The 12,656-nt window shown below is 58.7% G+C and overlaps 1 protein-coding gene across 1 annotated transcript in view; it reads right to left on the bottom strand.

Moving 5' to 3' along the window:
• Positions 1-928: 928 nt before the first annotated feature.
• Positions 929-12,656, bottom strand: part of ZBTB7C (zinc finger and BTB domain containing 7C) — a 296,924-nt gene continuing 285,196 nt past the window's right edge. The window contains exons 4-5 of the mRNA XM_039228812.1: positions 11,267-12,496; positions 929-1,690 (exon numbers count right to left, since the gene is read on the bottom strand). Coding sequence (XP_039084743.1) covers positions 1,039-1,690; positions 11,267-12,480 — 1,866 coding nt within the window. The 5' untranslated portion in view covers positions 12,481-12,496 and the 3' untranslated portion in view covers positions 929-1,038. The remainder of the gene's footprint in view (positions 1,691-11,266; positions 12,497-12,656) is intronic.

The following is a 12,656-nucleotide window of genomic DNA, read 5'->3' as shown; positions in this document are numbered from 1 at the left end:
GGGGGCAGCGGCCAGGTGTTAGAGGGGGCTCCTGTCCCTTGTGTTTTGGCCCCAGGAGTCGCAGGAGACTTTGTGCACACTGGAGGGGGCGTGTGGAGGTGGAGTCAAGGCTAAATAGTCATCCCCAGGGGCCCTGACTTTACACAGTGGCCGGCCTGCCTGGGGACGTGGGGAGGATCTGGAATTTCCCAAAGCTGCCTGTGGACAAGCCACATCTCCGCTCTTCTTTGTCCCCTCTGCATAGTTTGGCCATGTTTCTCACCTGTGCTAATAGAGAGGTGGGTGTGAGAAAACTAAACTCAGTAAGAGAGGTGGTTTCACCAGAGCGTTCGGGAGGGCAAAGCTCCCACCTTCTCAGTTCTTGTGGGAAGGATACGTGTGTATGTGTGTGTATATGTGTGTGGGTGGGTGTGAGAGGGGAAGCTAAGTTGCCAGCGCCCTCTCCTAACAGGGTAGAGATGACTGACCTGTCCCTGGTCATGGGACAGGGAGGAAAAATGGGCCCAGACTCCAGGAACCTTCTCTGCCAATAGGGCATTTCCCATAAGGATCCCAGGATGGTTGGAGACTAGAAACGTGACCCTTCGGAGCAGGGTCAGTAGGGGCTCTGCCGTAGAATGGTGGCTCAGCTAGGAGGTGTGCCCCAGACCCCTACGGTGGGCCTCAGCCGGGCTCCTTCTGGTCTGCCTCTCGCCAAGCTACCTTCCTCCATCTCCTGGGCCCCCGGGGTGTGGCCTCCTCTGTGCGCAGGTCCCTGTGAGCTTCTGTGTGACAGCCAGCCACAGCCAGGTAGAGGCCAGGCCCTGGGCTCCAGGCCCTGTGGGAGGGGATGCCCACCCATGTGCAGACGCCCTCCCCTCCCCCCCAAAGGGAGGCAGGAGGCCTTAGGAGGCCTGGAAAACACCACTGTCGCTGATAATAGGTTTTCGGTTTTCCTCTGTGATTTGAAAGAAAACGTTCAGACCCGCCGGGTGGGGGCAGGGGAGGCCGGGTGGGAGAGGGGACGGGGCCGCCGGACCGGGGCGGACAAGGACCAGCCTAGTTGTTGGCCTCGGACATGGAGGCCACGTGGTTGAGGCCGGCGAGCCCGGGGAGGCCCGCCAGGCCCGCGGCCCAGGGGTCGGGCAGCGGGAAGTAGGGCCGGGCCGCCGCCACGTTCTCGGCCAGCGCGAAGGCCAAGAGGCCCCCCGCGTTCCTCTCGGCCTCCAGCTGCGCGCGCCCGAACAGCTTCATCTGCGTCTCCTCGAACTGCCTCTCCAGCTCCTGCAGGCTCAGCGCGCCCTTGGGCGCCGCCAGGAAGTGCTTGGCGGGGCTGGGGCCCGGGAGGCACATGGCCGCCCCGCCCAGGTGGCCGCCCACCTCGCCCAGCGCGGGCGGCATCACGAAGGCCGCCTTCTCGGGCGCGGGGCCTCCGGGCCCGAAGAGCAGGCTGGCGGCCCTCCAGGCGGCGGGCTTGCGGCCGCGCCGGGGCCGGGCCATGCGGCAGCTCTGGCGCTTGATGTGGCGGTGCAGGTGGTCGGAGCGCGTGAAACTCTTGTAGCAGAACTCGCACTGGTAGGGCCGCACGCCCGTGTGGATGCGCATGTGGTTCTTGAGGTCGTAGTTGTGCACGAACTTGGCGTTGCAGTGGATGCACAGGTAGGGCCGCTCCCCCGTGTGCTTCCGCATGTGGATCTTCAGCTTGTCCTGCCTGCAGTGCAGAGCCTGAGGTCAGTCCCCGCGGGGAGCCCGAGGAGCCGCCGCCCCCTCCCCCCCAACCCTTCCCCCCTCTCGCGCCACAACCTGCTAGAGCTCACCGCCGCTCTGGTGTCCAACTCCGGAAACGGGACCCAGGCTAGGACTTCCTCGCAAACCCTGCCTCACTCCTAACGCGTGCGGCTACTCACCCGGATTGGAGGGCTGGAGAAGGAGCAGTGTCCAGGAAGGCCTCCTTCACTCCAGAACTCCGTTCACTCATGAGCTCAGAGCACGAAGCTCCACTCTTTGTCAGAGGCCTGGCTCACGCACTGGAAAATGGGCCTGCGGGGGACGCTTCTCCCCGCAGGTGGGCAGTTCTCGAGTGGTGTGGCAACCTCTGATACTGCCTTGCACCTTAATTTCATGCCCGCTCTCTCCAGGCAGGCCTTCCCTGCTGTTCGCCCTGTGCCTTTGCCCAGAGCCCCAGGCCCCATCCTGGCCCCCCGGGGCTGTGGAGATCTGTCTGTCCTCAGCACTAATCTGGGAGGCTACAGAAGCCGGGCACACCTTGTTCAAGTCTCCTGCACTGTGGTTTCTCATCCCAAGCTGTGGGCTTTCCTCTTTGTCTGCAGAGAATTCCAGGGTTTACAAAAGAGCCAGGTGCAACAAGAATGTCGCCTAATCTAGGGCAAAGCTTTTTAGGATTTAAGTGCTATTATTCAGGGGAAAGGTATGGTATAAAGGTGGAGCTCCACTGAGGTTTGGGAGCCCCTACTCCAGCTGCAGACCCACCACGAACATGCCGAAAGACCTTAGGCAAGTTACTTAATGTCTCTGCACAGAGCTGAGTTTAGCATTAGACATCACTTCCTATTGTCCAGGGCCGATGGAGGGAATCTGGGTTTGTGTCCACCTAGATGCAACACACCTCCTGGTGATCTCGAAAGGAAGACTGACATCACGGGGTTGTTTTCCTAAAGACCGAGGGCAGCACAGGCCAGCTCGAGGAGCCTTCCAGCCTGGCTGAGGTCAAGTCAGATGGGCCGCAAGAACTCCTCTCGGGGTCTTTCTGCAGCCCTCCCCAGGCAGGCCTGGCTAGGATTTACTTCCAGCTAGGATTCACTTGCAAACCCTGCCTCGCTCCTAACGAGCTCTGCGTCCTGTCTCCTACGGCCTCCCCGCAGGTGTGGCCTGGGTGGAGCATCTGTTGGTAATTGTTGCCTCGGGTTTGAGGTCAGAACAGATGAGGAGCCCAGGCACTCGGCCTGAAATGGCCAGATTTAAACCCTGCTCAGTATAACCGCAGGACGGAGGAGCAGGTCCTGGTCGCCTGGTATCCCCCGGCCGCTAGAGGTCTCACTGGCCTTCGTTTTTGGCCTGGTTCCCCAGGGGCGGGGCAGGAGAGACAAGGGCATTCTTGTGTCCCCTGGCAGAGATCAGGGGAGGACCTGGACAGATCCACCCCCTCCTCCTGTGCCACCGGGAAGGCACAGGGCACCTGGGAGATGGAGATGGGGGATGGGAAGGGAGGGGGAAGTGAATGCGGCTCCTGAGGCCGGCAGGCGTGCCCACACACCAGACCCTCCTCTCCTCCACATTCCCGGTCCCTGCCCCTCCCACGACCCACAGCTGCGCCCAGGCTGCTTAGCACCGTGCTGTGACATCCCACGCTCCCTTCCCCAGCCACAGCTTACTGCTCTTAGGGTAGCTATAACCCGCATTTCATCCAGGGGACTGGGGGTTGAATAGCAAGGGGCTTTAGCGAGCGTATGGGCCAGTGGGTCTCAAACTTGAGCCTGTATCGGAACGGCTCCCTGGGCTTGACGAAGGAGCGTGCAGGGCCCCACTCCCAGAGATTCTGATTTGGGGGTTCCGGGGGAGAGGGCAGAGAACACACATTTCTAACAAGTTGCCAGATGCTACTGTTGCGAGAGCCACCTTTGCTGGTGGGCAAACAGGGGCCCAGGGAGGGGAACTCGCCAAGGCCACCCAGAGAGTAATGGCAGAGCTGAGACTAGAACTCAGGCCCCCTTCCCCACCACTGCAGGAGTGGGGTGCTTAGTGCCATTTGTGCCCCCCTAGCAATGCTATCTAGTCACCAGGGATGTGTCTTGGGACTCACACATTCACCTAGGCTCCCAGGGAAATGCTGACCCAAGGTGGTCAGCTGGGCACGCTCCCTGGCTGTGTGACTTGTGTCCTCAACAGGGCCTGGAGGAGGACACCCTCCGAGTCTTCAGTGGGGCCATAAGCATTTCAGCTCACTTAATCCCACCAGAACTTTATAAGGTGGATATTTTTCAAAATCACTATTGCACGTATTTAGTATTGATGCTGAGGGTCACCCTCAAATAATGGACAATGCAAATAGTAACTCTCTAGATATTAAGGGCCGGCTATAAACATCCACATCCTTCTCCCAAGGATGCTTTTCATTAGAGCATCCAAAATAAGTCCCATTTCAGCAGCCATTAGCTGACATGTGTAGGAAGTGCAAGGAGGTGACTTCCTTTTATTGAGCACCTGCTATGGGCAGATGACTACACCATTTCAATGACCCTGGAAAGTTGTTATTCAGAGGCGAGTTATGGTAGGAGTGCGGCCCCCATTAGGGGCCTGGGAGCCCCTGCTGCAGCGGCAGACCCACCACTAACTTTCTGGGGGACCTCAGGAAAGTTACTTAACCTCTCTGTGCAGAACTGAACCTAGGGCCAGACATCAGTTCCTATTGTCCAGGACTGATGAGGGAAGCTGAGTTTGTATGGGTTAGACTCAACATACCTCGAATGATTTCCTCACTTAGAGGGAGAGTTGAGGCTCAGAGAAGTCAACCAACTTTCCCAAAGGTGTCCAGGCATGAGGGGCAAAGGAGTCTGGGGAGCAGTCTGGGGTACGGTTTGTCTGCAAGCTCTTCGGAGGTTGAGAAAGGGTAGATTTTCAAACCGGGGACTACCAGCCTGCGGCCTCTCGGGGCTGCCTTGGAAAGTGCACACTAGAATAATCAAAACAGGGCATTTGCAGCCAGCTTTCTGCCTGTGCGGCCAGAAGACTGGGGCCTGCTGGGGAGCGGCTCAGCCCTGGGCAGGAGCCGCCGGTGCCTAACAGAGACTTTTCGTGGGAGCAGTGGGGAGGGTAGAGCTGCACAGCTTATGGTAAGTCAGTCCTGGAAAAAAAATTGTCGAGATCATCCAGTCTCCCAGGGTCACATTGATATGTTCTGATTCACAGTCTGAGTCGGTGGGCCCAGTAACCTGCATTATTAACTGCAGACTTGTGAGGACCTTGAAAATACTGATTTCATTCAATCCCTTAACTCTTGAGAGGAGGAAAGCAATGACAGAGAGGGAAGGGCTTTCCAAAGTCACGCCTCCTCCTTTTTTCCCCGTAACGACCTTTGTGTTACAGGACCCGGCAGAGCTGGGCCCGGGGCCAGGCACACTCCAAGGACCGGACCAGGTCCTTAGCTGTCCTGGGCCACAGCGGCCAGACCTCTACAATGGGGACCTCTGACGTCTGGTGTTTGGGGAGTGTTTGCATCTGGGTAATGGGCTTATACTGAATCTCTTCCCGCTAGTTGGCTTCATATATTATGGCTGTTTTACCCCATCTGAGGTGATGGATGTGTGTTAATGTGTGTACCACCATGTTTTTGTGAAATCATGACACTGTATACCTGACTGATGTGTTATACGTCAGTTATATCTCAATGAAGCTGGGAAAAAAAAAAAAAAGATGGCCCACCTACTTGCTAGCCCCCAGCCCCCGCGGCGCAGCACCCGCACCCGCACCCCCATGGACGTGCTGCTCCTCTCGCAGCCCGTGCTCTGGCCACGCCCTCTCTGGCCACCCTCGGGCACGAGCCTGACTTCCAGCCTTCCCTCCCTCCAATGCAGAGCCTGCCATATTGTGAGATGGACACCTGGTAAACCCCGTGTCCTTCCGTCTCTGTGCAGGTCTTGTGTCCGGACGCCAATGCCCCATCTCTGGGGTCCTGCCAGAGGTCCGAGCCCGGATGTCAGCGTGTGCACTCCTTCCTTTCCAGCCGTGAACCCCTTGATGCGGCCCCCCTCCTCCCTGCACCTCTCTCCCAGGTTACTTTTGCAAACTGCACTGCTTGAAATGTCTCCCTCCCAACCCCTCCTCCAGCTGCTCCCGCCAACGTTTCAAGGTCAATTCAAAGGCAATCCTCTACAGATCTTTCCCTGTCTGCCCAGGTCTTGTCCTTTGCCCTCACCTTCCAGAGCACCTGTGACCTGAATGCTGCACCTCAAGCTGGGGCACCGAGGGGCAAGGAGGGAGCAACAGAGGACACTGTGTTGGCATCACCGTCTCCTGTTCCCAAATGACCCCACAGGTGTCAGCATTGTCTCCCGCCCCTGCTCGCCTGCAGGACGGGGAGCTCTGGGAGCCGAGCCCCTCTGTCTGCACTGCGGCCCCTTTCGACCATCTAGGTGCTCTTGGCAGATGAACACATTGCTCAGAGGCGCTTTTGCTGCTTCTATTTCCCATGCATGTCATTCCAGGGCAGGGGCCATCACGTGTGCTTTCTTCCTGAGCTGTCCCTCGTCTCTGCAGAGCCACTGCCCTGTCCCTGGCTCCTGCAGCCCCGTCTCGTTAGAAGCCTGGGCAGCGAGGTGATGCACTCTGATGGGCGAGGCACACCGGGCCCCAGCCACTGCAGATAAGGAACCAAGGCTCCCTGTACTAACCATTAGCACGGATCAGGTGCTTGCTGGGCACCGGGCGGTCACACCTTATCTCACTGAAGCCTGTGGAGTCCGTGTCGCCATCACTGTCAGGAGGAAACTGGGGCAGAGAGGCTGCAGTAATGCGTCTGTAGCTTCTCTGACCCTGGGCAATATCTGAATGGAATCATGGGCTGGGGGTCAACTTTAGGAAGTGCCTGCTCCAAGCCCCTCACATGACACGTGGGGAACCCGAGACCCAGAGAGGGGAGGAGGCCAAGGTCACACAGGAGATGAGAGGCTGAACCAGGCCCTGAACCTGGGGTTCCTGGGTACCGGATCTGCTTGGTTGAGAATCTGCCAGGTGCTTCTGTATCCTGCACAACAGGGAACGTGCAGTGGGTGCTCATGGCACGTTTGTCGACTGACCACAGACCTGCAGCTGCAGGATCGGCTCTCAGGACCCCCTGCTCCAACCCCAGTGGGCTCGTGCTCACCCCGGTTCCCTTGTCTGCCTTCCCCTTCCTTTACTTGGCACTGGGGACCAGCCCAGGCCACATGCACCCAAGCTTTGATCTGCATTCCCCCTTCCAGCCCAGAAAGCTTATCGTGGGAAAGATGAGCCGGTCCTCATGAGCTCATTCCCCTGAGTGAAAGAAAGGGCTGCGGGGTCTCGCCCGGGGGCCTCGGTCTCTACGAGGGCTCCCAGTCACGATAATGCTTTCCCAGCACCATCCGCCCAGACTTCTTGGTAACCTGATGGTCTAAGACAAACCCTCTTCCTGCTGCCACTGCTAATGACATTGCATTATCTTAATAAGGTCCCCAGGGCTGCCAGCAGTGGGAGGGCTAACAGGAAAATACGGGAAAAAGCAGCAGCCAGGCTCCTGGCCTGGTCTAGAGAGCAGACTGCTGCCGGCGTGTGGAGCAGGCAGCACGGGGCTCACGCTGGCGGCAGGCACGGGAGGCAAAACCCTGCGGCCTTTATGGGACAGTGGCGGGAGACCCCGTGGAAGCTGGGGGAGGGCGGGGAGTCACAGCTGGCCAGAGAGTGGGGCTCAGGGCGTGAGGCCCAGGCAGAAGGATTCCACGGGATTGTGGGGTGACCAGAGCTAGGAGGGGACAGCTTGGGATCAAAGAAACATAGTCTGGTTGGAGCCTTCGAGGCCTTGCTTGGTGTCCCAAGAGTGTGTTCTGTCTGGAACAATGGGTGTAGGACAACGGTCCCCAGGGCTGGTGGAAATGGAGCGCCATCTCAGGGGTGAGGGTCTGACGCCAAGGGATAGACAACACCATGGCAGGGGAGGCCTTCATCTCTCTTCTTGGAGAGTGAGAGCTACAGGCAGCCTTTGGGGGCAGAATGGGCTCTGTGGGAAGGAATCCCGGGCCTTTCCACCACGGTGGCTGAAGCCATTAGGAATGCCGTCCCCATGGGTGCGGACATTCTGGGCATTGGCATCTGAGGCTGGAACTTGGAGCCTGAGCCAAAGGGCCTCTTTGCAAGAAGAAGGTAGGCCGCTCCAACATGCCTCGGGGCGATGGGAAGTGGGTTCGCCTCACAGAGAAGGGAAAGGAGGCCTGACTGGAGAGTGGGAGCCCAGTCCTGTTCCAGGAAAGAAAGAGAAGATAGTGTCCAGGAGAAGGAGTTGAGGGCGGCCTGTCCGGGCTCCCCCAGCCTCTGGGGGGCTGGCTTCCAAGGAGCGGCTTGGCCTTGCAAGGGAGTCTGGGAATTCTGAGTCAAAGGCAGCAGATGCTGTAAGTGGCTGAGGAAGAGCCTCCGTCTGGGGAGGGAGGGAAGGTGTTTTGGGTGGTGGCTGCAGGTCAGCCACAGAGAAGGTCCCCATGGAAAGGCTGTAAGGGGACTTGGCTGCAGGGAGAGGCAGGGGACACCCTACATGGACAGGCTGCGGGGGGAACAGAAAAGAATCCTTGCAGGGCAGCTCTGGGAGGGGGCGGGACGGAACATGGAGCCAGCTCTTCTGAAGAATGTGACACGGAGGGCGGTCAGGGAGTGATCCAGGCGGGCGGCCACAGCCCACGGTAGGAAATAACGCCCCCAGAGTCCCCTGTGTGAGCAGGGCAGGAAAATGTCCAGCCGTCCCCCACTCTGGGGCTCCGCTGCCCCCAGGAAGGGAATGTCCACAAGCAAGTCTGATCTTTGTCAGCAAGGTCCCAGTCCGGTGGGAACCGGGTGAGGGGAGGTGCTGACAGAGGCAGGACCCAGCTGCTTCTGGGGGCCCCCCCGGACTGGACGGTTGTGGCTGAACTGAGCAGGAGCGAACCAGAGGGAGGGCAGGGCAGATGCAAGGCCGCCCTGCGGCTGGTCCGGCCCGGAGGGCTGGCGAGGCTGCAGGCTCAGAGGCCCCCGAAGTGATCATCAGGAATGTGCTGGAGGGAGGGTTCTGGAATGCAGCCCTCCCGTAAACCCAATATCCTGCCCAAACCAGGAGGCCTACTCAGAGAATGTTCTCGTGTCAGGAGGGGTGAGAAATCTGTCTGCAGTGACGGACCGAGTTTACCGCCCTCCCTGGGGAAGGCAGGGGCCCCTGACCGGCGTGGCCTGCACAGAAGGCTGTGTGTGGGAAGGACCTGGAGGGAAGGGACGTGGGGTCCTGGGTAAGCTCGCTGTGTGGCGTGCTGAGACGTGCATGTCCCCGAAGCCACAGGCCTGGGGCTCCCCTGAAGGGAGCGGTGTCCCATCCGTGAAGGGAACGGGTATGGGAAATTAGGGACAGGGACCCCGGGCGGCAGGAGGGGTCACTGAGGCTGACCTGGGGCCTCGGTTTGTGAAGAGCGTACTAGTCTTTGAAGTCATCCCCGGGCATGGACTGGGAGTCACAGGCTGGAGATGGGTGAAGGGTACTCCAGCGTGGACTGTGCCCTAGTTTATCTCCCTAATGTTATCCCGGTATCCCTGTGCTCGTGTCACACCTGGTTCAGGTGTTCAGGCCGGGCCCGTGGGCTAAGGAGAATTCAGGAGAAGGTGGGGGGGGGGGATGGGGCATCAGAGCGGCAGGGCCATTAGTGAGGGATATGCCAGGGGAGGGGAGCCCCAGGAACTCTGGGTCCGGCCGTTATGTGGCAATAACAGCAGAACACCCTGAGGTCAGCACTGCCGGGCAGAAGGGGCTGCACGTGGGGAAGGTGGGCGCCCCGCCCCTCTGCACCTGGAGACTCTCCCTCCACTGTCAGCTCAAAGCATCTGGGAGAGATTCTGTGTGGGGTTTTCCTCCCAGAAGCAGCTGTGCGGGGACCCCAAGGCCACCTTTGAAACAACCAGTATTGTGCTTCGAAACGGTCACCAGAGGAGCCAGCTGCAGAGCTATTTTAGCAATGCCATGGTCACCTGAACACATTTCCAACATGCTTCTCTGGAGATTTCAAATAGAGTTTTTAAGCCACGCAAGATACTGGGTCTCATTACTTTATAAGACTCATCTTTTTATGCCCAAAAAGTACTGTTCCTGATTTGCTGTTCAACTTGACTCAAAGCAATTTCACTCTATCCTCAAAGGGCCCACTGAGGAAAATCAGAAGAATGAGCCCCCAGCAGTTCCCAAAGAGAAATTTCCAAGAGGGGGTGGGGTAATGGCGGCACCATTGGTATACGTGTGGGTCTCAGGCTGGGTTCTTTGTCAGGGACGGTGGCAGTGTGACTAAAGAAATGCAGGTAAGAAAATAGGTACTTGGGTTCCTCTTATATAACCAATGGATTTTAATTCAAGATAAGCCTAGGACCTGGAAGAGAAGGAAATCATGGACTCCAAAAACCAGAGGATACGATTTGAATAGAAATGCACATCTAAAGGAAAGCACCTAGTCTGGTCAGTCATGGTCACAGAGCGGGGCATCCACCAGGCTTTATCCACATCCGACACACAGAAATGACCAAGCCCTGACGCAACACCACTCACCAGAACTTTCTCTGCCGTCAAAACGGCCTGGAGGGTCAGCCTCACACCGGTGACCAAAAACAGCACCAACAGACCGTATTTTCCCCAAACGAGGACCATCAAAATCGAGTAGGGAACGAAACAGACCCCACATCATCCCACTAATTAGTTTTGAACCCGAAAGTCGCAGTGCAGAGGGGAGTACATAACACACGCTTGCTAAAGCGCACGGAGTCTGTGAAACATGAAAGGTTTGTCATGTATTGATTTCAAATTTCCAATTTTATAACCACATAAAGTTAACCCTCTTCCTAACATGGAGAGTCAAGGCAGAGAACATAAAAAAGAGACTTATCCTTTAGATCTGATCCTAAAGAAGATGGAAAGGGCTCCAGGGGTCTCTATAGTCTCCTGGTCACGCATTTTGCTATCTTACAGGCCCCAGCTCTGGCAGCTTCCTCTGCGTGTGCTTACGAGAGTGGCCAACTAGCCACCGGGAGGTGGACTGCTCACCTGTAAACAAAGGCCAGAGCCCCTCCCCATCTTCCCGGGACCTGGGCGTAGTGACAATACGTGTCCATTTAGGACAGCCCCGGCATGCGGTGCATGCCCCGAATAAAATAAAGGAGCGGCGTTCCACGGGGGGTGGGGAGGCTTCTGAGCGCCTTCGTGGCTCCCCAGTGGGGAAGGGGAGAGGGAGGTCAAGCAAGCCAGGAGCGGAGGCCCCCCGCTTCTGACTGAACCAGAACAGCTCTGCTCTCGTCTGTATCATATCTTGCTCTTCCACCTAATAGCCTATTTTGGACAATATTTTAGCCCTTAAGGAGGGTTTGGAAATCGCCCCACCAGGGAAGGTGAATAAACGTACCATGTACCTGGGGCCCGGCGGGGCCTACCCCGAACTGGCATCTCCGTCCCAGCCGTCCGTGTCACTCTCCACTGTCGTCGTGAGGTCCCCCCGCCCCCCACCCCGGCCCCCCGGTGCCCTGTCTGAGGGGCTGTGATACGCACCTGGTAAAGCGGACCTCACAGATGTTGCACATGTATGGCTTCTCCCCGGTGTGGGTCCTCATGTGCCGCGGCAGCTTCCCGGCCCCCATGATGACCTTGTGGCAGATGGGGCACTGCTGGGAGGCCTTGGGCTTCAGCTTGCGCTCCTGCACCAGCGGCCAGGGCGGGAAGAGGCCCCCCAGGTGGGTGGCACTCAGGAAGTTGAGATAGGCACCGTAGTCGTTCTCCGCCTTGAGGGGGCCCAGCGGCCCCCCAGGGAGGTCAGGGAACATGTCCTTGAAGAAGTCGTTGGGGAACGGGGGTGGTGGGGGCGGGGGCAGCTCCTCCTTCTCCTCCTCTTTGATCTTCCGGTTCTTGATGACCAGGTCTAGCGGCCCGCTGTCCATGGGCTGCTCAGGCAGCTGGGCAAAGGCACCGAAGTCCCCTGGCCAGAGGTGTGGGAAGAAGTCAGGGGCGAAGGGAGATAAGGAGGGTCTCCTATCAGTGATGTTGGCTTTGGGGTACAGGTTCTCCCTCAGCAAGGATTCGATGGAGAAGTCCCGGATGACGCCCAGATGGCCGGGGCTGCCGGCCTGGAAGGAATCGGGGAAGTCCCTGGGCGCGTCGGAATAGGCCTTCTCCGGGAGATGGTCCGTCTTGGAGGGGCTTTGGTGGCAGTTGATGTCCTGGGGGTCAGGCAAGTTTTCCTGATCCGCAAAGTCCTCAGTGTCGTCATCCTCGTCTTCCTCCTCCTCCTCCTCCTCCTCCTCCTCCTCGTCCTCCTCGTCGTCGTCCTCTTCGTCGTCGTCGTCGTCCTCCTTGTCATCCTCCTCCCCGCCGTCGCCGCCGGGCTCCATGATCTCCAGGCACACGTTCACGATGCACTGGATCTCCAGCATCCTGGCGGCGTTGAGGACGTGCTTGACGTTGGAGGCGGTGATGGTGAGCGTGGAGGTGTAGGCGAAGTCCAGGATGGCAGCCAGGGCCTCGGGCTGGACGAAGTCGATCTCGTAGACGTACGGCTGACTGGCCAGGGCGCCGGCCGTGAACAGCTTCTGGAAGTACTTGCTGCAGGCCGCCAGGACGGCGCGGTGCGTGCGGTATTCGTGTTCTTGCACCACAAGGAGCACGTCGCAGAGCAGGCCGTCCTGCCGCTGCTCGTTCAGGCTGCACAGCACCTCGCTGCTGTGGTTGGGGAAGGGAATGCCAATGAGCTCGTCGATGCCATTGGCCATGGTCTCAGCCAGAGCCCTGTAGGGATGCACAGAGAGGAGGCCGGGGTTAGAGGCGTGGTCCCAGGAGGGGACACCTGGTTCTGGGCCCGGGGACCTCCAGGCTGGTGGGCGTGTTGGCCACGGGACCCCTGCTTTGGTTTACGGCTTCCCGCTCCACCAGAAAGCCAACCCCCGCC

The sequence above is a fragment of the Hyaena hyaena genome, unplaced genomic scaffold (genome assembly GCF_003009895.1).
Source record: "Hyaena hyaena isolate Hyena2069 unplaced genomic scaffold, ASM300989v1 scaffold_33, whole genome shotgun sequence".
Taxonomy (NCBI): Eukaryota; Metazoa; Chordata; class Mammalia; order Carnivora; family Hyaenidae; genus Hyaena; species Hyaena hyaena.
This window is presented reverse-complemented; position numbering and strand designations above follow the sequence as displayed.